This window comes from Scleropages formosus, chromosome 19 (assembly GCF_900964775.1).
Source record: "Scleropages formosus chromosome 19, fSclFor1.1, whole genome shotgun sequence".
Classification (NCBI taxonomy): domain Eukaryota; kingdom Metazoa; phylum Chordata; class Actinopteri; order Osteoglossiformes; family Osteoglossidae; genus Scleropages; species Scleropages formosus.
In genome coordinates this window covers 15,337,522-15,360,015 of record NC_041824.1, presented here as the reverse complement: position 1 = coordinate 15,360,015, position 22,494 = coordinate 15,337,522, and the positions used below count along the sequence as shown (strand labels likewise).

The 22,494-nt window shown below is 45.9% G+C and overlaps 1 protein-coding gene across 1 annotated transcript in view; it reads left to right on the top strand.

The window, feature by feature from the left end:
* Nucleotides 1–4,440: 4,440 nt before the first annotated feature.
* The window catches only part of LOC108939281 (membrane-associated guanylate kinase, WW and PDZ domain-containing protein 3-like), a 115,035-nt gene continuing 96,981 nt past the window's right edge, over nucleotides 4,441–22,494 (top strand). The window contains 1 exon segment of the mRNA XM_029246481.1: nucleotides 4,441–5,549. Within this exon segment, the coding sequence (XP_029102314.1) occupies nucleotides 5,243–5,549 (307 nt within the window). The 5' untranslated portion in view covers nucleotides 4,441–5,242.

Here is a 22,494-nt window from a genome sequence, read left to right as displayed (position 1 = left end):
TTTTTTTTTTTTTTTTTTTTTTTTTTTAAAACAGGCATGAAGCATTTTGCTCACTTTCCAAAATGAGATTAAATGATATTTTATTTGGTGGAAGAAGCAATCTAGTTAACACACAGTGACATGCTCCTTCATGTATAGGTACATTCATATGTATGTTCATCAACATACAAAACTCTTCATACTGGGACCCCAAAATAGGTATCCACTTACATTATTTCCTATACAGACCACTATGCCTGTTTTCAGTGCATTTAAATCTGTTTATTGCCAATTTATTTGCATTTATACCAAAGTTTAGCATTTTGCTTTGGCAATTACTTAAATGCTGCCTTTTTGTTCCTGTGTTGTTTAAAATGCAGATTTTCATTGGTATCTTTTTCATTGTTGAAAACCTGTATATTATGTAAAGCATGTATAAAGGACTTTTTGTTTCTTGAATTGTAGCTGTCATTAAAACAATAAATACAGACAATTATTGTATCTTTAATTGCTTTGTGATGGGCAGTAAAGTGGATTGAATGAACAAAGATCTATATACACTGTAGACCCAATATAACCTTATTTCCAGCCATTTGTGGCTGCAATCACAGAATGTTGATAGAATTCATAGCCTTCATTTGAAATCAATTGTTGAAAATGTAAAAAGGAAGAAACAGGAGACAAGGAAACAATTAACTTTAGACTTGTTCAATGCATATCAGGTATGTACTATAACTTTACTGTTAAAATTCATGTTTTCCACAATCTTACTTGTTAGGTGCTCATCAATTTAATTTTTTTTAACTTCACATGAGACTCTTGTGAATCTTTATTTTCAGCATTGAAAAAAGTATTACAGGTACATCTTTATTTTCAAATTTCATGTACCTCTAACCATTGTTATTTGTAGTTAAATCCTTAGAATATATAAATGTAATACAACAGACTCTCAATCTGTGTCCCCCTCTCCTGTGTTTTATATTGGGTCTATGGCGAATATAATCCATCTACCTAAGGAAAAGAGGTGTATAATTATATTCCTATGTCTCAAAATCCTTTTTGTTTCACTATTCCACTCTATTGCTGTTTTCCTTTATAAGATCCATGCGTTTTGGAGGCTAATATTTAAATGACCTTTTGCGAAAGTGGTCACTCAAGCATATTGAATATGCAAGATGTCACATGGCATCCCACCCTCTAACGGGACTGGTACTGGCCATGAAGTTAAGTGCGACAAGATGGAAAGGTTTTGGATGTCCGCTAAGGAGGGACACTGGCCCTCTGTATCATTCAGTATGTACTGTCTTTGTATAGTGCACCATCTGCACTTCAGTCAGAACTGACATGGCCAGGGAGACACGCTGGACACACTCACGTTACATGTGGATTTAAGTGCTGCCTCGGTGTGCTGACAAAGAAAAGCCCACAAGTTTGCAGAATGACTGAATTGTGCTGCAAATGGATTCGGTGCTGAGCTATTGATGTGCTCCTCATACCCACATCATTTGTACAACTCGTCCTTACTGAGATCACCACAGAGCTCCCCTTGGAAGCTATTAGTGATACCCCGGGAGCCTGAGAACCTGCTTGAAGAACAATGCTGGATGTTCTTGTTCAGCAAGAGAGCAATGAAGACCTTGCCTTGGCTTTGTAGATGCTGCTGCGAGCATCACCCAACTCTCTGACTTTGCTAAGAGAAAATAATCAAAGACTGAGCACAACATACACACTATAGTCTTGTGTTGCAGCCGTATTCATCTTAGTGTTCAGACTGCTGCAACAAATGTGTGGGAGGGCCTTTGATTCTCATCTTTTTATAGATTAAAAACTCTGCAATATAGAATGTTTGCTGTTACCTAGCAACACAATGTTTATAAGTTCACTTCCATAGGAGAGTATGAACAGGAGATTTCAGTGGGACTGGCATGATAATGGAATAAAGAGGTTCTGGATCAAATCTCCACTCATTTCGTGGTGGCCTCCAAAGAACCATTCTTCGTTATAACAAAAATAACGGGAGTTGTTGAAAACGAAGGACAACACGGACAGTGAGGAAAACAACCGGGGGAGCACAAACAATGAGACTGAGGGTCTCGTACCATGAGCACATCATGAGAAGACCAAAGTCATCTGAAGATGGCAGACATGGAGGACCAGTAGCCAGATGGGTGGACAGCAGTACAGGACAGATAACAAACACCTTGCAATAGGGGCAGCTGACACCATAGTGGTGGTTCAAATCCCACCTCCTGTTATAGTACCCTTAATTAAGGTACCCTTTATTACAACAGTAACAGTTACCCAGCTGTATAAATTAGTAAACTGATGCAAGCAGCTTAACTCTTACCCTGAGAAAGTTTACAATGCTCAGTTGTGGAGATATAACCATCCCATGAGAATCTCCAGAGCGAATGCAATGCGTGTGGACACACGTGCTCAGCAGGACTGATGGCTGCCCATGGCAAAGAGGCGTCAACCTGAGACACTGGTGTTGAGGCTCCAACGGAAGGAAATTGCCGTCACTGTTCTGACAGCCACACTTAGCATTGGAGACGACAGCGTACGGACCCATGCTGAGAGGAGCCGCTCATCATCCCCAGGAAGAGCGGCTCAGTCGCTTGGGCTGAAAGCACTTTCCATGACAAACGACACGCCTGTGTCACGTGTAGCTGTACCCAACATGAAGGTGTGATACTGGAAGTGGAGCCATTTCCATTAGAAGCTTTACCATGTGTTTCTGAACAACACCAGTCGTAATCACACGCACTTTCTGCACACAGGAGCGACAGGCTGTTCTTTTTGAGTGGAAACTGGGCACACTATTTGAATGTACCCTATATCCCCCCCCACCCATCCCTCTAATTCAATTACGTGTGTGTGTGCTGTTGTGTCCTACACGTAACTGCAGTTGTAAGAGTTCAGGCTGCGACAGCACAATCATAACTGAAGGGCCCAAGGTGCAAACCAACAGAAAAGACTGCAGTCCAACAGCAGCGCCGACTGCCACCCCATCTGTCCTTGGGTGGCGGACAACCCACTACTGTGGTCTAGTTAGCACAGTACGAATATGGGGGCCTGCAGAGCGGCTGCGCATGTGGACGTTTCACTGGACTCCTGTCTCCTGGACTCTTGATGCTCGCAGGCATCAGGCAGACAGACAGTCATGGCTGCATCCCATACTACTCAGAACCTCTCGCTCCTCCAGTGAATTCCTACTGATCATTTCTGAAAATCTTTATAAAGACAAGCGGAAAGCTAGTTGACAGGAGAATATGACTGATACACGCTGAAGACGGAGTCGATCCAGCAAGGACATGTCCAGCTGTCATGGTTCATCAGTGTCTGTGTCTGAAAGGGGACTGAGGGCCAGTAGCTTCAGTCAATACACCATCAGCCTACATTCTTCTGTCCCTTTTTATCCATCAGTGACTCTTTAAACATGTAAATCCGTTTGGGTCCCCAGAGCTGAAATCACACTTCCTGGGCTGGGAACAAGGGAAATGTATTGATTGAAGTGCGTCTGGAACAGGAACGGTGTTGGAATATCAATTAACATAGGTAGGCACACACACAAATCAGAGATGTAATAAAGCTGTTAAAGACAGGTTCTCATCCCAGTTGAGGATCAAGCTGCGACATCCCATTAGCATGGATTAGCAGGCGTTTCTCGTTTCTGTTTCAAATAACAGATGACATTAAATGCAGACAATACTACCTAACAGGTATTTGTCTCCAGCTGCGGTTACACGGTCTCGCCACCAGGTGGCGACTGCGACACGTGAACGTCTCCATATGTTTTACTAGGAACGATCGAACGGGCGTTTCCCAATTACGTTGGTTTTCCAAGGCCTCGACACGCTCTGAAATGCATAAACGGAAAATAAATGCTACTATTATACTGTTTAATTAAAAGCCAGCATGAAAAGAGGGGTACAAATAATTATTGATTCAATGTAGCTTTTATTTTATGCTCTAATCTGATATATTTGGTACTGGATTGTAGTGTACTGAAGGTCTTTTTACATGTAATTAAAACCAAAAGATAACCTGAATAGAATGTGTAGAATTTTTGTTCTTAAAGTTTTCAAAAAGTCGATCTCCTGAAATTGAAATACGGAAATTACAGAATCTCTGAGATGCTTTTTACTTTTAGGATTATGATTTCAATTAAAAATTAATTATATTACAAAGTCTTCGAGCGGTAAACTATTTATACAGACAGGTTGTTCTAGCAGTTTTGTTACACGAGCAAAACCGAACATTACGAGTCAACAGCAGCAATCCCTCGATGTGCGTTTGGAGACGGAGGGTGACGACCTCCACGGAAGACCCGCCTCCTCCTCACCACCATTGGTTATTATTCGGCGCGCTGGGCCCCCTGTCCCTCATGGCGATTGGCTTCAAGCTGTGGCAATCAGAACTGCTCCTCCCCGCCCACCCCTCAGTGCGACTCGTAACAAGGTGAAAATGACTGGGAAAAGTTCTTCAATAATTCGTCACAGCATGTAGGGTTATCGGAACCTAAGTGGAAGAGGAACTGACGCGGTTTTTTTTTTTCCCTCTAACCCCCCCTAAAACAGGGGCTGAAGGAAAAGATTTTATTCCTCCCTGTCAGTTAATAAGTAGTTGGTGAGGTTGCCTAGAGGGACGGAGCTACGCTGGCAACTGACCCTTGGGTGTGCTGAGCACGCGCGCCCTCCCTCGGGATTGAGGAGCGCACCTGTCTCTCGCGTTGCCGCGGCGCGCCACGCCACGGCCGTGTGACGCCCTGAGTCGGATTGCGTTCCCGGTGCGCCAGGTTAGAGACACCTGTTTTCGTCCGCACACTGCAGCGTGATGGAGAGGAGCCGCTCCGTGCGGGATCCCGTTCGTGGTCGGTGACGTGTGGGACGTGGGCTGTCCTGCCACGTTTGATCGATTATTGATTGGAGGCCGACCGTAATGAGGCGACATTCGCCCCAGTCATTGGAGGGTAACCAGATGTGCGTGTCGTGCATGTAACCCAGCGCGTCTGACGCTGTTGCTGGAGGTGTGTTTTTATAATTCGCTTTCCACATGGATACAGAACCGCAATGAACACTTGAAGTGCAGCGGGAAAAAAGAGATGGGAGGCATGATCGTTTCTCGTCACGCAGCTGTTCCTTTTCGCGTTGTCGCGTCCTAGGGACGGCGCGCGCGCGCGCGAACAAGCGCTCTCTTTAACTGAGACTTTTTTTGAATCCGTGAGGCGACTGACAGCGGGAGCGAGAACGACGAGGACGTCATGTCGAAGACGCTGAAGAAGAAGAAGCACTGGTCCAGCAAAGTGCAGGAGTGCTCCGTGTCGTGGGGCAGCGCGGGCGAGCTCAGCTCCGCGCTGGAGGTGCGCGGAGGAGCCGAGCTCGGCGAGTTCCCGCACCTGGTCAAGGTGAGGTCCGAGCTGCTGTTGTGCCACAGCGGCCGCGCGCCCTCCGCCGGGGACGTGCTGCTCGAGGTGAACGGCACCCCGGTAAGCGGCCTCACCAACCGGGACACGCTGGCAGTCATCCGCCACTTTCGGGAGCCCGTGCGCCTCAAGACGGTCAAACCCGGTAAGTCGGCGAAATAAACAACGCAACGGTGGCAAATACATTAAATTCGTATCAACTTGTCTTGACTTGTCAGCCATAACAAAATCTAACACAGTAGACTAGTCTAGTCCTACTAGTAGTGCTCAGTCACAGAGTTGTGCAGAAACACCGGGACAAGCCTTGGTTTTATCATGCCTGTGGTGGTATTATCAACACTCTGCTTTGATGAACAGCGTATGTACACGATTTATAAAGCGTGTTTATGTGTGTAACTTGCACTTGTCTGGTGGACCGACATCCGACGTTTCACTTTGAAATCGCCTCAGACACTGAGTCTGAGAGAGCTCAGCGCAATAGCGGTTTAATATTTTATTTTGCCTTGACGGTCAAGTTGACCGTGTGTCTCAGATTTTCCCCAGCGGCAGAATCAGTGGAATGTGATGAAATATTAACAGGAATTTAATAATTCGTTTTAACTGAATAATTTATTAATTGCTGCTCGCCCCGACGTGGAAAGTGGAACGTGTAGCTCGCGGTTGCTGAAGCCCACGGCGATCGGCGCAGAGAGGCGCAGTTGCGATTTAATTCCGTCTGTCATTCTTTTTTCCTTAGGGAAAACTTGTTTCATGTAAAAATCGTATATGAAATGTAGGGAGATCGGCTGGTGCGATTCAGACAAAAATACTGATATACGAAGAGCTTTTTCTTTACTCTTGGGAAAGCCGAGAAACGACGCGTAGTGTAAATAGAAGGCATTTCAAAGGTGAGGCGCTCGCGCCGTCAGTCAACCATTCACACAGCCTCGGGGGGAACGAGGTGGCGCGTGTCCGGCGGCTAAGGCGATCCCGTGACCTTTTGGGGATGGGATGAAACGGAAGCAGATAACCCCTCCCCCCCAACACACACGCGATCGCACATCGTGGGTTTCCCCCACCGCCGTGTCACTCTAAAGGACAAGTGAGGATTTGAGGACTGGAGACGCCGCTTGTGTGACATCACTGTTACTCCCACTATTATTTTTGTGCCTTAATATACTGTGTTGTGAGAAACACACACTCCTCTACTTCTCAGTAGCTCTGTGCTCATGACTTTTCCCAGTAAGATCTGTTTCTGTTGTGATTTTCAGGAGTGCCACTCAACCTCAGGGGTAGCTGGGAGTACAGAGTTGTAAGACCCACACATGTGATGGTTAATGTTGTTTTCTTGAAGATGTTAAATATGAATTTTTGAATTAAAATCTCAATGGGGCAGCATAGTGGTTACCTTCTACTTGAAGGATCCAAGTTTGAATCCAAGTTTGAAAGTTAGAACATGGGTTCGATCCCCACTCAGTCTGTGTGGAGTTTGCATGTTCTCCCCGTGTCTGCGTGGGTTTTCTCTGGGTGCTCCGGTTTCCCCCCCACAGTCCAAAGACATGCTGTTTAGGCTCCTCCATAGTGTGTGAGTGTCACGGAGTGAGTGTGTGTCACTGATGCATGAATGAGTAACCCCTTGTAAGTAGTGTATCTAGCAGTGTAGTCACCTTGGTGAATAAGGTGCATGTGCTAGTACACTACATAATGTTCGTTGTAAGTCGCTTTGGACAAAAGCATCAGCTAAGTGAAGAAATGTAAATGAATCCCACCTCCTGTAGTGTCTGTGAGCAAAGCTACTTCGCCCTAAATAAGACTATAACATCCCAGTGGTATAAATGGACAAATCAGTGTAAGTCACAACATTGTGAAAGCATCATCTAAAGGAAAAAATGTCAAATCTTGGCAGCCTACTCTGAGCTCTGTTTTGCCACTCACGTGCTTTCAGTGAGTGTATGAGTGACTCGGTGTGTTCTTCCTAATAGTTGGTACTGTGCCTTAGGGTCCTCATGATTGTTATGCTTGTCTGCTATAAGAGCCCTCCATTCTAATATGCATGTTTAGCTAAAGTGTCATCTATGAATGGTTTGATGTACAGATCTGTCATGGGACAGCAGGTACCGCAGTAGTTAGTGCTGCCCTGCATTTGGGCTTACCTTGAATTGCTACTGTAAAAGTCATCCAGCTGTTTAAAAACACAAAGCATTCTACAGCTTAACAATAGAAGTAATTTTGGAGAAGTGTCATAAGTATATGAATGTTTACTAAAATTGCTGTGATTAAAAAGTTTTCAAACATTGTGTCCTGTTTGAAGAAGGGCCCAGGCGATAACATTTTTTTGAGTGATACAAGGCCTTTGGTTTGAAGATGACTCCAATGTGTGGTGGGTCAGCCTCTGCGCACCTGAGTCTAACCCAACAAAGCAGACCAACAGGTGTTCAGGCCAAGCCTCTGTTGGTTGCAGTTGGGTGTGTCACCCTTTTTCCCTTACTGTTTGCCTCTCCTATTTATTTTTTTCCTTCTACACTACCAGGGAGCCTCCATGACATTGCTGCAGTTGTGGAGCTGCCTGTCACCTTGTCAGTGGCATCACTGGGCGTTTTTTTTGAGAGAAGCACCAGTTCTCTAAGGGCAGGGAAGCAGTGGTAGGGAAATGGAGTAGGCACTTCCACAGTGTTTCTTGAGGTGATCGGTGGGTGGTAGGGATATTCAAGATATATGTGGGGTAAATTGCTGTGATCACAGGGGCTGTAGTATAATCACTAGTTTTTTAGTGTTGATTGTTGGATTTTGTGCCAGGGATGAGTGGGATTTTAGGGATGATTACTGGGAGATAAAGGTTGATCGCAGGATTTTGCAGGCAGTAATCACAGGGTTTCTAGGGTTGATCACTGGCACTCACTAGTGCTGATCAGATCACCAGAGCTGATTGCAGAGCAGGGCCCAGGATTAATATTTCAGGAGCACACCAGTCCACTGACTGCCACAGGCAGAGCCCTTGCAGCTGATGTGATTCGATGGTGTGGTCAAGGCGAGTTTTCAGGAGACAAGAAGGAAAGCCCTCCTCACACCAATGGCCCTCTGCTATACTGCTTGTGTGACACGGTGTGTCTCCTTGTTTACGTTGGTATCAGGTCCTAGTCTTTGCTAAACAGCTCCTGGGCTGCTCCTGTGTATCATCGAATCCCTAACAGCTTTGCTGTCGGTTTAAGCATTGAAGAGCACTTAACAGAGGCTCCAGAATAGACATGCCAGACTCTCAAAGCCACCAGTCATAGTTCTCATAGTCAGATCTTTTTTTTTCCCGTTTTGTGAGAACTTTGAGAAAATGGTTTTTCATCTCATGTCTTGGGGTGGTGCCACAGAGTCAGGAATTTTTATGTTGCAGTGTTTTTTTTTTTTTTTTTTCCCCCGTTTGGTTTTCATGAAGGTAACTCCAGCAAACTTTTTAATGGCGTAACATAATGACTTGTCTGCTTCTAGTCAGTGCTTGACTCGGCCAGCTCTTTGGGTTTTGTTCTGCATGTACTACAGATGTGGTGCTACAGATGTGGCTCAACATGTTTCACACGCCATGGTTTTGCTGGATTGCTGAGCATTCAGTTACATGACAACTGTGGACTGGTTGCTTGACTAGTTTACAAAAATGATAAATTATATGTTAGGTGTTTAAAAATGTAGCCTAAAATTTTCAGCTTGTCACCTGAATGGGACACATTGTGAGGTAATAAGTTCTCTAATGAGATGAATGTGTCCTTCCCATTCACTTGCAAGTTTCTGGGTATGCATGGGCAGGTCTACAGGTGTTTTTGGGGCACAGTGTTGCTATTTTCCAGTGGGTTTCAATCTCTCTTTGTGCCTGAGAACTTTTTGTGTGTGTGTTTATTAATGTATGCATAGCAACTTGAATAACAGAAGCAATGAGCTCAGTGAACCCATCTCCCTTTTCTTTTCCACCCCCTGCCTTTCTTCTCCCTGTTCCTCCCCATCCTCCTTTCTCCATAGCACTTTTTCTTTGTTTGTCCTCTCTTGTGTATCACTGTGCACGCCCATAATCCCTATCCAACAGCTGAATACACAACAGAGGAATGTAAGTGTCATTCCCTCACGATAATATAAAATATCAAAATAGAGGATGGGGCCAAAAGGGTGCAATCACTTAAATTCATAACTCAGAGCTGGAGATGCTTTGCAACTGAGAGGCGTTCTCACAACAACAATGCTTTGTCACGAGAATTGTGTTTGTGGCAGCATGCCCCAGACCACTAAAGAAAAAAGCTTCAGAGCTGATGGTCTTGGCTGAGAGTGTCCCAACCAACTGGAGAAAGAAGATCGTCCTCTGTTGTCTAGCTACCCAGAGGAGGATACGCCCTTCCAGTGGGGGTTTGGTCGTATTTTTCCCCTTCACAATATCCAAAGAAGTGCAGCACGGAAGAGTAGTTTCTGCTGTCAGGCCAGAAATGGAGGCTGAAGAAAGTCTCTCGAGTTTTTGGACACTTGAAGCACCATATTATTGGAAGTTGTGGGGTGAAAGTGAAGTGCTCATGAACCAGGGAATGCTACTTGAATTATACAACAATAATTGTCAGTATGAGATATGTAATACAGTAACAACTGTGCTTGTTCTCTTGCTATCGATCCTTCTATCAATAAAGATTAAAAATTGCTTAAATGCACTGTGAAGTTCAGAGTTAAGGGCTGTTTGGACTTAGCCCTGGAAACATACTATGGGTTGTGGAACCAATGGGATCAATCAAAGGAAATGGGCTTGAGGGGGGGGGGGTTAAGTTCAGCACTTGGTCCCAGAACAGAGCTGCTTCCCAGTGGAGCCAGCAGAACTTGCAAAGATATGCGGCGGTAGCCCTGACGTTGAGCCATTTGGCTGTGAGCCAGCATGAACTGTCCCTAGCAACCTCTTTGAAAGACTTCACTCTTCCTCAGGACTAACTGCTACTTATGAAGGCCGTTAAGGACAAGTGAGATCATTAACAAGAGGCTAAGTTATGAAAGAGATGGATCACTTCAGTCTAGAATTTATAGCCTCTTTTTATTAACTAACAGGGCATTTGGATGACTTGCAGTCATGTAAAGTATTGCAGGTCTGTCAGGTGGTACCAGTGACCTTGAGCAACTGGAGTAGCAGGGGTTCTCAGCACCGCTGGCCTGTCTTCTGCAGGCTGCCTCAAGCCTGGCTTTGTGAGGTCCCACCAGCAGCACAGGTTCCAGGCTTCAGTTGTTGCAGTCACCTCCTGTATTTCTGTTTCACCAGCATGCTGTTGGTGGCTTTTACCAAGGAGTCCCCCCTCTTTGGCACTTTCCCAGTAGCATAATTGTAAAACAAGCTACCATATGGTGCGTTACCAATTAAATCTCTCCTGTGTTCCCACCTGGCTTCAGTATTGTGGTTCAGTGCTGCAGGAGTGTGTTCTTCAATAAAACTCCCTCCTTCTACTCTGAAGGCTGTGAGATGCAGTGTCTGTAGCATTGTTAGCCAGTGACGTGAACGCCTGGAAAAGGAGCTTACAACCCAGGGACATCTGGCACTTCAGCCAAAAAAAATTGCAGATCTCACTGTCAGAAACAGCAACAGAAGCAACAGAGAATGCATTAATAAAGTGAGGAGCAGTTCCTGAATCGGCCCCAGGAGCAGAAGAGCAATTTTGTAATGGCTTTTACCTGGTGCGGTCACACTGCGAGCGAGGTTACACCTATGGTATTTATAGGTCTGTTCCTACAGGTACACCCCAGCACAAAGCCCATACAAATTACATCATGACCTTTGCAGGCATACTGCTATCCCAAAGGGCACTCTGGAGACCTTGCCATGGCTACCTTCCCCACGTGGCTGCAGTGCAAAATTAATTATTCACGAACAAGCTCGTCCCAACATCACTATTAGCTCTTCTAAATACATGTGAGACAAAGAAAGGAAGCAATGGAAAACAACAACAGTTCTTTGTTCCTTTGGAGGAGACTTCGAAGCTGATAGCAGGCATTCTTGGATTACAGCAGAGCTAATGACACAGGGAGTCTGGGCTCACGAGCCGTGGGACTGTGGCAAAGTGGGCCACACGGACAGCAGTCCCTGGAAAGGGCTGAATGTGCGATTTTGCCCGTTGGCATCCTCTGGCTCATCATCTTCAATTTGGAGCATGCAGATCTGCGATTGAACCAGCCATCTCAAACATTAAAATGTTGTTTCCACCCTGGACAACACCTGACTAGCTTGAATCTCTTTGGTTTTCAGATGCTGAAAAGAGGTGAGAGGGTACTGTGGGCTCTCACAGTAAAGTGTTAAGAGAGTCATTCTCTTGGCCTGAGGTGAGCCTTACTGGTCACAGCCAGGATAAATATTAGTTGACTGATGAAGGTCTTTGCTGGTGAGACTGAAGATAGATCACTTGTGGGTGGTTTTTGTTGGGTCAGATATGGCAAGAGTACACTGATCATTTCTAGAGTTAGCTCCTCCTAATCAGCTGCCATATGAAGCTCAAGAAATGCTTTGTCCTCCTTTGTTTGATTTTATAGAACTGCCATAGCTAGTGAAGCAGGAATACTTGTGCGTGGCATGGGCGAGCAATGAAATGGTTTTTCTGTCATTAATGGAGAATTAGCTGGCAGTCTAAATATCAAGTGAATCAATGGACTGGCACTGTGTCTGTTCCAAAGCAGGCGGGGAGCTATTGTCATATGGACAGATACCATCTTCAGCTCTGAACTAAACTAAAACTAATGAGAACGACTCACCCCATTGCGTGTGTTAATCGGTGTAATGGAGGATGGTCAGTTGGCCTGAAAGAGTAGACTTTTCCTGTGAATATAAGGGCAGTTTGTGAAAGCCACCAGTTTGGGTCATCCCAAACTATGGTGAATGTAGCAGGGTAAATGCACACTAGTGAAGACACTCTCGATTCTCAGGAATCGATAGTGTTGTTAAGGAGTTGGGCATACAGAATTGGATGATAAAATTAAGAGTTTGGAGCGAGGGAGCATTGTGCAGAGCTGTCTGTGTTTGTGTTCTGGCTTTGTGGGCACCACAGAAGACGAGTATGTCGTTGCACAAATGGCTGGTCTCTGCCCTGAGTTCAGAATCTTGATACCTGGAGTCAATAACAACCTATACATGGATATTGAAGGGTAAATTCTGCCTGAGATTGCTGGTGCAGGCCCTGAAATGCAGGCTAGGGGTTTGGAAAGCTGACAGGATGCCAATGAAATTGGATTATGAAGGCAAAAAGACGAGGAATGCAGTATTCAGTTTGCAGGGTCATGCCTGCTTACCAGAATCCCTGTGAGCGATCAGTACTTCGTTTTCCACCACCCCTTAGGGAAGGACCATCTGGGGGCTGCCACTGACCTTGCTCCGGACATTTTATCATTCTGGTCTCGGCTGATGCACAGCATGCACTGCAGGAGAATGGGAACTGTTGCCTTTTTGGAATCCTAATATCTGCAGATGACTTGTGCCCAGGCCTCCTCATGAGCTGCAAATGCATGCATGCATAAGAATGAGAATAAGACTGGGTGAGGCCATTGTTCTCTTGGTCCAGTGGTCTTCTGAGATATGATGCAGTTGGGGGTTTCCTTGTGGACGCTACAGTTTTCTGCACACATTAATCTTAAATGTATCAGGTTGGCATCTTTGTGTTTCACTGGATTTGCTTTTCTTCTTCTACTTGCTAACTTACAGTATTTTAGTTTTTTTTTTATTGCTCTCTGATGAGAAATGTTTTTCCCCCTCTATATTTTGCCCTCTACAGATTCTGGCATAAATCTTGTGCCTGGTTACTTTTGTCCTGCCAGTGGGTCTTCAACTTCTGTACCAATTAAACTGCAAGATTCCTGCAAATGGTGCTCTGCCTCTGTGAACTGATTTTTGTCTTCAGTGTCCTCCGGCCCCCCTCACATTAAATAAGTAAAACGGTAAATCCTGCCTAGGTGGTCATGGTTGTGAAGGGAGATGCTTTGCTCAGGAACTGTCAGATCTGTAAGCTTGTTGGATTCGCTACCTCTTTTTTGCACTCCTTCTCTTAATTTATCCCCTTCCACTGGTAAAGGGGTAGGGGGATCAGTAAACTTATGGGAGATGAGACGCCCAGTGCCTTTGCTTCCTTGGGTCCATGAGCATGTTGGAGAAGGACTTTTGAGGTTTGCTTCAGTGTACCTACCCCAATGCTTCTTCTAATAGCCTGCAGGAAGCCATGCTGATAAATCTTCCAGGAAGCACATTAAAAAGCCATCATATCTTATATCCCCATACATCAGAGCTATTCAACTAGTTAAATGAGGGAGAGGAAGTTTTTTGTTGCAACTGGGATTTGAACTACCTGATTTAATTGGGTTCAGACAGGAGTGACTCCCCAATCAAGTTCATAGTGGTATAAGGATGGTGGGAAAGCTGGATAGACTTGGCTCTCCAGGATTGTGTAAGTAGTTCAGCTGTATGTTTTTACACCTTGTTTTAGGACAGCTTCAGGTTCTTTAAATTCACCAGTAAAGCCCTTTGTTTGATTTAAAGCTCATCAAATTTTGTATCGAGTGTTTCCCGTTAAGGGGGGCACAATGGCACAGCGGGTTTGGCTGGGTCCTGCTCTCTGGCGGGTCTGGGGTTCAAGTCCTAATTGGGGTACCTTGTAACGGACTGGCATCCCATCCTGGGTGTCTCCCCTCCCCCTCCAGACTTGTGCCCTGTGTTGCCGGGTTGGGCTCCGGTTCGCCACGACCCCACTTGGGACAAGCGGCTTCAGCCTGTGTGTGTGTGTGTGTGTGTGTGTGTGTGTGTGTGTGTGTGTGTGTGTGTGTGTGTGTGTGTGTGTGCGCGCGTGCGCGCTTTTCCCATTAGTCTTCATATGACAGTGGTGGCAGCATGTAGAAGATTTGATAAGTAGATAGCTGCCTTTCCTTTAAGGCTTGAAGAGAAAAAATTTTCCCATCAGCAACTGAAATTTTAAGTGTTTATTATGGGGTTAAGGAATGTTGAAGTACACACACACACACACACATTTTCAGAACCGCTTGTCCCATACGGGGTCACGGAGAACCGGAGCCTACCCGGTAACACAGGGCATAAGGCCGGAGGGGGAGGGGACACACCCAGGATGGGACGCCAGTCCGTTGCAAGGCACCCCAAGCGGGACTCGAACCCCAGACCCACTGCAGAGCAGGACCCGGTCCAGTAGCCAAAGCAAACTAGCTCATCAGTATTCGTGAACGTAATGCTCTCACATAGAAATTGTTTGCCCCATCCTGCTTGTAAGCTTTGCTAACAGCTTATCGATCGGGGCAGCATCTTCCAGCACAGTCAGCATCAGTGCAAGTGGGATGTTGGTCCTTGCAAGACAGGGGATGAGTCCTGCTGGCCCAGAGTCTGGATAGAGACCAGAAGTCTGCAGTATGGGTGTTTCCTCTGAAGAGGGAGAAGATCTGAGATCTAAGCAGGGAGAGAAAAAGGGTGAATAAAGTCTTTTGCTGCAAGCCCTAAGGAAAAAGCAATTTCCTGTCTTGCTGTTATTTAATATAAGTAATGCATTGAATAATGTTTAAAAATGTTTCATATTGAGATTTTTAAAATTGAGCAGTGTGTGTATACATGTACATCTGAATGAACTGTATATTTTTACAGACCCAGTGTGTCATTCCCTGTTTTGCCTTGCATGCAGGTTTCATGCTGACATTGTCAGCTCAGAGTATCTCAGCCTCTGTTAAGCTATCTGCTTTATGAAAAAAAGTGAAATCTTTAGCTCTCTACTTCTGAAGAGGCTGCCAAGGGACACTTCTCACCAGGAGTAACAAGGTGCTGAGGTCCTGTAGAGGCTTTTTTTTTTGGGGGGGGTTGTTTCAAATAAACCTTAATGAGGTTATATTAAAGCTTGAAGACAAAGCAGTTCCTCTACGTTAATGCATGTCGGTTACTTGTTGCAGGTGTTCAGTGTTTCACTGTTGAAACATTACATTCACACAGAAAGATTGTTTTTGAATTTAGCTTTTTGTTGTAAGTGCCACAATGAGCGCTGCCTTTGCTCATACCCAGTGAGGGTGCTTTTTTGCTACAGCTGCTCCAGAGACCCAAACTGCCTGTTTGAGCTCTGCCCTTAAATAACAGTGAACTGATAACATTAAAAGGAGATATTCAAGTGAGGTTGACTCTCTCTTGGTGTTAGCCTGTTGGCCTTCCACCATTCCAGTCCAAAACTAGAAAACTACAATCCCTGTATACCTCACCTCATCCATCCATGCATTACTCATAACCACATGTCTACCCTGCATGAGATGCCACTCCATTGCAGGGCAGTCATGCACATCCATTCACTTAAAAATGCACACAATAAGGTCAATTGATAGTAATCAGTACACCTTAAATCATACCTTTGCTATGCTGCCCCCGATACCCTGTCCCCATTAGTCAAAATCCCTTTTCTCACTCTTCACACAAGTGGGTGCACACAAGTGGGTGGGTCCTGTTGTTGACCACGGTCATCATACGTTGTGGTGGTCTAAAGGTGGCGTTTTGACTATCAATGGTGTATCAGTACACGTGAATGTGAAATGTTTCCTAAGTGTTTATCAGACTGCTGGAAGATGGGATTGCAATACTGCTGTGTTTTTCTCACTTTAAATTCCTTTCTGCAGTCTTGCCATTACTAGCTTGTAAATGTGCTATTGATGAAGTATTTGCTGCACATATAAACTTTAAATTGGACCAGTTGACAAGGCTAAAGTTTCTAAAGCCATTTTAGTTAGTACATTTAACTGAGACAATGCTTGTCTAATCCATTTTTCTATTAATTTTTAAATTGTTAGCTTTCAACACGATGGTAAGTATTGTTTACAACTCAGAAGAGGGAAAACTGAAGAATAAAACACAAGAGGCATCCGAACAATGTGGGAGCATGACAAGCTGCGCTTCTGACCTGCCTTTCGGCCACATGGGCAGACTTTCTGTGTGGGGCATGCATTGGTCTTGACCCCCGTGACCTGTATTAGTCTTAAGGTTGTACTCATGTATGCTACTGCAGGACCTGACAGAAAAGCTGGGTGGTGGGGGTGGGATTGGGGTTCTGTAGACAGGGTTGGGGACAGGGAGAGATTTTTATAGTGGAGTTTTGAGCTGAAAGTCCTGGGAGGTTAGGGGGTGGTTAGCAAGGGTCCTGTGGGGAGGAGGGTTATGCAGCTTGGGAGGTCTCAACAAAAGTGTTCAGCAAGATGGTGTAGTGTTCAGCAGGGTCTTGGGGACCCCCTCACTCATTAGCATTATTGTCCCCTGTGGAGAAGGCAGCATGACTCAGCACCCAGTCCCTGTTCCTCAGATGTTAATAATCCCTCCAGCTCCTCTTTGAAGTGCACTGGGTTGGGGGGAGGCATGCAGTTAGCTTAGTCAGCAAGCACTCGCCCTAAAGAAGCTGAAAGCCGCAGGAGTCACTGCAGTGTCAGCCCCAGCTTGCCTAATTGACATGCCGTTTGAAGATGGGCTGGCCTTGACGCCAGCCCCCGTTCATGTCCTTTTGGTAATTACAGCTCCGCTGGAGCTATGGGTCAGGCCAGACCACTTGTTAGCGCACCGCAGAGCTGCTCCAAATTAATGTACAGTACCAGCAGCCAATGGGTCGGCTGGGTTTTTTTTTTTTTAAAAAGTCAGAATCTGCTTCCTGCAGTACTGTATCCGTGGCATGGCAGACCCTCAGTTGTTTTGCCCTCACCATCTGTCTGTCTCACATCAGGCTGGAAGACCTGGGAAAGTGTTTGGAATGTTCACTGAATTCCCTGCCTCCCTACTCCGCATGGCTCTTATGATCTAAAAGCCCACCTCAAACCCTGCAGTACATGCTGGTTCCCACCTGCCCTCTAAAACCTCAACTGACCTAGTGGGTTTTTTTTTTTTTTTTTTTCTTTCCCCTTCCCCTCCTCCCCTCTCCCTCATCTTGCTTAAATAGTGTGGTGGCAGCGCTGAACCTCAAAACTGGAATAAAGTTTTAAAAACCTCATACACTTTGTCTGCCTATAATGGTATGGGTTGCAGGTATTTGGCTGGCCTTGGCTCTTAAGGGTTAAATAGAAGCTCCTGAACTTTGGGGAAATGATATTCTCCATTCCTCAAGACTCTAGACTTTCCTGTGCTCAGCTGGCACATTCTGGAAGCAGAGTAGCAGGTGAAGGAGTCCACTGATCTAATGCTCCTCCTGATGGTTTAACAAGAGGATTGTAAGAGTGTGATGGATGAGGTTGGTATTCCTTTAGACAGTGCAGCCACCCAACACCCTCCTTGCTGCTTTGACTGACATGTTCTGAGACAAACAAGGCAGAGAGAAGGGAACTGCACCTGCAGCAGGAATGTCATCAGCTGAGTGCACCTGTTTGGAATGTGAGGAATGTGTGCTTACGTGCAAGTTCACAAGTGTCAAACAGCTGTGAGTACTAAATAGCGGAACGCTTTGCAGTACACTGGCAGTCATAATGGTTTCTGAACAGTGAGGCCATGAATAAAATTGAAGTTATTTTTACAGACAGATGGTTTCATTCAGGAGGTGCTGAAAGGAAGCGCAAAATGTGCAGAATTTGGAGAAATTAGTGTCTTGCCTAGGGTGTCCCCAGATGAGCCTAATGCCCTTTTCCTGGGATAGGCTTTGGACTACTGTGACTCTGGTATGGACAAGTGATTTAAGGATAGAGAGAGACAGACTAACTAGCACAAATGAAGGCTTCTGAGACTCAAACCAGTTTGACCTGGAGCAGCACAGCCTCTTGGTCAAAGTCTACGCAACACCATGGCAACTCCAGTTTTCACTTTAGGCAGCCCTCAGGCACCACCAATTAGAGAGAGGTGCTCTTGGCTGTTTTAGAGTTTTGGTTTCCCTGCGTGTCTTAATTCAGATCAAACGCACATGAAAAGAATGAACTGCAATAATACAAAAGAAAAAATGGCCTTTCCCCTCATTCTGGGCAGCCAAATTCCCTTGTGTCTGTCATGTGGGATTTAATCTTTGTGACCTCTGAATTGTCAGTTGAGGTCTGTATTTGCTTTGACACACAAGTGATGTCCACTGCTGCCTCCCACCAAAGGAGCATGCATCTCCCAGGACAAATCAGTACGCTATTCACCCCCCCGCCGCCCCCAATCCAACCATGCGTTTCGGAGGTCAGGCTACCAAGTTACAGCAGCCCTGTAATAGAAAGTGCTAAAGCTGTGGTGGTCAGAGGGACCTTCTACTCTAGTCTGCTTAATACAGGTGGTCTTTGATTTACGATGCAGTTACTTAGGTTCCGCGAAACCCATCCTAAGTCAAAAATGCATTTAATACACCTAACCTACCGAACAATATTACCTAGCATACGTGCAATGGCCACTACAGGCTTGCCACCTTCATGTTGGGCAATTATCTTGAGTTCTCCTCTAGAGTAATTGCCCTCCTCTTTCTTACTAGTAGCAGGAGACACTGATGGGTGTTTCTGTGACATTATGGATGTACAAAACATAACAGTGTGGCAGACTGGGAGATGAGGATCACTGCCCAGCATTGTGAGAGAGTATCGCTGCATATCGCTTGCCTGGGGGGGGGGAAACAAAATTCGAAGTATGGTTTCAACCGAATGTTTATCGCCGGCTCACCACTGTAAAGTCGAAAAAATCATTAGTCGAGCTATTGTAAATTGGGGACCACCTGTACTGTTTATAAGGCCTTTACAATTTCTGCTCACAGCAGGATGCACCTTACATTTACATTTATTCATTTAGCAGATGCTTTTCTCCAAAGCGATGTACATCTCAGTGAAAATACAAATTTGTGCATTACATTAGAAAAAAAAGAGAGACAGTTGCAGACGTGATTAAGTAAACCTAGTTTGTTACTTTCCACTTGATGCACCGATGTTCATTGCTTGAGTAAGTGCATAAAACGCAGGATGGATGAATCCTGAATTTTTTTTTAGTGTACACAAACATTTATGTACAATACAGGAGTAGGGGCTGTGTAAAAGCCTATTTGGGAGTGATCATAAAGTTACGGTGCATGAATATATACACCATACATCAGCTGGAGAGATCTTGGGTGAAGTGAGTCTGGAAAAGGTGAGTTTTCACATGGGGGTGCAGTGGCACAATGGGTTGGACTGGGTCCTGCTCTCCGGTGGATCTGGGGTTCGAGTCCTGCTTGGGGTGCCTTGTGACAGACTGGCGTCCTGTCCTGGGTGTGTCCCCTCCCCTTCCAGCCTTACGCCCTGTGTTGCCGGGTTAGGCTCTGGCTCCCCACGACTCTGTATGGGACAAGCGGTTCAGTCAATGTGTGTGAGTTTTCACACCTTTCTTGAATGTAGACAGAGTTTCAGCAGTTCTGAGTGAGGGGGAGATCATTCCACCACAACAGAGCCAGAACAGAGAACCTCCATGCTTTACTTTTTCTGCGCAGGACCACCAAGTAAACAGAAGTAGACGAGTGAAGGGGTCTGGTTGAGGTGTAGCGGTTGATCAAGTCTCCTAAATAGCTGGAAGCATTGCTGTTGATGCATTTGTAGGCAATAACCAGGGTCTTGAATTTGATCTGGGCAGCTATAGGAAACCAGTGCAGAGAAATGAGTAGAGGAGATATATGGGGAATGCTTTGGCAAGTCAAACACAACTTGTACAGCAGCATTCTGTATCAGCTACAGAGGTTTGATGGCAGTAGCGGGAAGGCCACACAGGAGAGAGTTGCAGTAGTCCAGACGAGATGAGTGAGTTGTCCAGTTTCAGATCATCACAGGAGGACAGGCCAGCTGAGAGGTGAAGAATCTCTGTTTTGGAGAGGTTGAGTTGGAGGTGGTGATCAGACATCCTTGCAGAGATGTCTGACAGGCGGGCAGCAATGCGTGCAGAAATGTCTGATGCTCCAGGTGGAAAGGAGAGGAAGAGCTGGGTATCATCAGCATAGCAGTGGTATTTGAATCCATGGGAAGCTATGACCGGGCCAAGGGAGAAGGTATAGCTTGAGAAGAGAAGAGGACCTAGTCCTGAGCCCTGTGGGATACCGTTTCAGAGAGGCAGAGGATAAGAACGAGAGCTCCCCTAGACCACTTGATAGGTAGGACTCAACCCATCTCAGTGCAGCTCCTTTGATCCCGAGCTGACTAAGAGAGGAGAGTAGAATCCAATGGTTGACTGTGTCAAATGCTGCGGGCATATCGAGGAAGATGAGAACCGAGGAGAGAGAGGTGGCTCTAGTGGCTTGGAAAGCATCAGACACTGCCAGAAGGGCCATCTCAGTAGCGTGATCAACTTTGAAACCAGACTGATAACCATCGAGGAGATGGTTCCAGGTGCAGAAATCAGACAGTTGATTACAGGCTGCCCACTCTAGAGTTTTAGACAGGAAGGAGAGGAGGGAGACCGGTCTGTAGTTTTGGACCAGATTGGGATCCAGGGAGGGTTTCTTTAACAGAGGTAAAATGAGAGTGGGAAAGAGCCAGAGGAGAGCGAGGAGTTGATGATCTAAGAGATGAAGGTGGAGAGTTGCGGGGAAATGTTCTGTAGGAGTGACGGTGGGATCGGATGAAGCGAGCAGGTGGTGGATCTGTGTGATATCAGAAGGTTGGAGATTTCAGATTCGGAAAGTGGCTTGAATTTGGAGAGCATAGCTTCGCAGGGAGGTCCAGCTTAAACCAGACAAGGTGATGCTGAGAACTTGTCAGTGATTGCTTTGACTTTGTCTCTGAAAAACAAAGGAAAGTAATCTTAATTGAAAGAAGTTGGAGGAGGAGGTGGTGGCAGAGGACACAGAAGGGATGAGAAGGTGGCAAAGAGCCTGTGAGGTTTTTTTTTTTTTTTTTTTTTTTTTTTTAGTTGCAGGCTGTATTTTGTTGTGGTAGAAGGAAGTTTTAGCTGAAGAAACAGCAGAGTGAAAAGTAGCTAAGTAATTTGGCATTCAGGTCCGAGCGAATCTTGGATTTTCGCCATCTTCGTTCTGCAGCTCGGAGTTTGGTCCTTTTAGCATATAACGTATCAGTCAGCCATGGGGTGGCACTGGGGCGTGCTGGTCTGGAAGATACTGGACAGAGAGTCAAGGGTGGAAGATACGGCAGAGAGAAAAAATGTTAGTAGCGTCGTCTGTTGATAGATCCGAGAATTGTGCAGCAGAAGGGGGAGCGGGCAGGATGGCAGAGGCAAAGCAGGAAGGTGAGAGAGATTTTAAGTTGCGGTGGAAGGTGACAATGGGTGCAGAAAAAGGCAAGGAATTGGTGGTACGGCAGGGTTGAAAGGAAATGAAAAAGTGATCAGAGACATGCAGTGGAGTGACGGAGAGGATGGGACAACCACAGTTACGGGAAAATACAAAGTCAAGACAATTGCCTGCTTTGTGAGTAGCAGAGGATTGGGACAGGGAGAAATCAAAGGACTGTAGGAGCAACAGAAGGCCGCTTCCATGAATGTCATCGACATGCAGGTTGAAGTCACCCGGGAGAATCAACGGAGTGTTGTACCTTGGGAGAGAGCTCAACAAGATGTCAAGGTCATCCAAGATGCAGCTGAGATGGCCAGGAGAGCAATAAAGAACAACCACAACAAGAGTGATTGGGGCAGTGATAGACAGTGTGCCATTCAAAGGAGGACAGATCATTCAGGTGGAGAGGAAGAGCAGAATGTTCCCACCGGGGAGAGATGAGCAGACTTGTGCCTCCACCTCTGCCGGGGGGACGAGGGATGTGAGGGAAGGAGTAGTTAGTGGAGGGAGCTGCGGGTGTGGCTGAGTTGTCTGGGGTGATCCAGGTTTCAGTTAGGGCCAGGAGGTCCAGTTAGATATGGGAGGCGTAGGCTGGTATGAAGTCAGCCTTTCTTGCCGCAGACTGGCAGTTCAAGTCCCATGGAGAAATTAAAGCAGGATGGAGGGTTTGACAGGTAAGGATGAACCAGGTTGCTCTAGCAGCGAAAGCCTCCAGGTGTCCTGTGGTGGCGACGTCACACAACTCGGTTGCCGTAGACAACTTTGATGGTCGACATGGTTGATGCGAGACAGTGCTGGTGGCCTTCCTCAGTGGACTCCCACAAGTAGACTCCCTTGTCTTAGCACCCTCCCGAGTCTTTGCACCAAGAGGCTACCACAGCCGCTGCGGGTCACCAGCCGCTTCCTACGAAGTGACAGAAGAAGCTC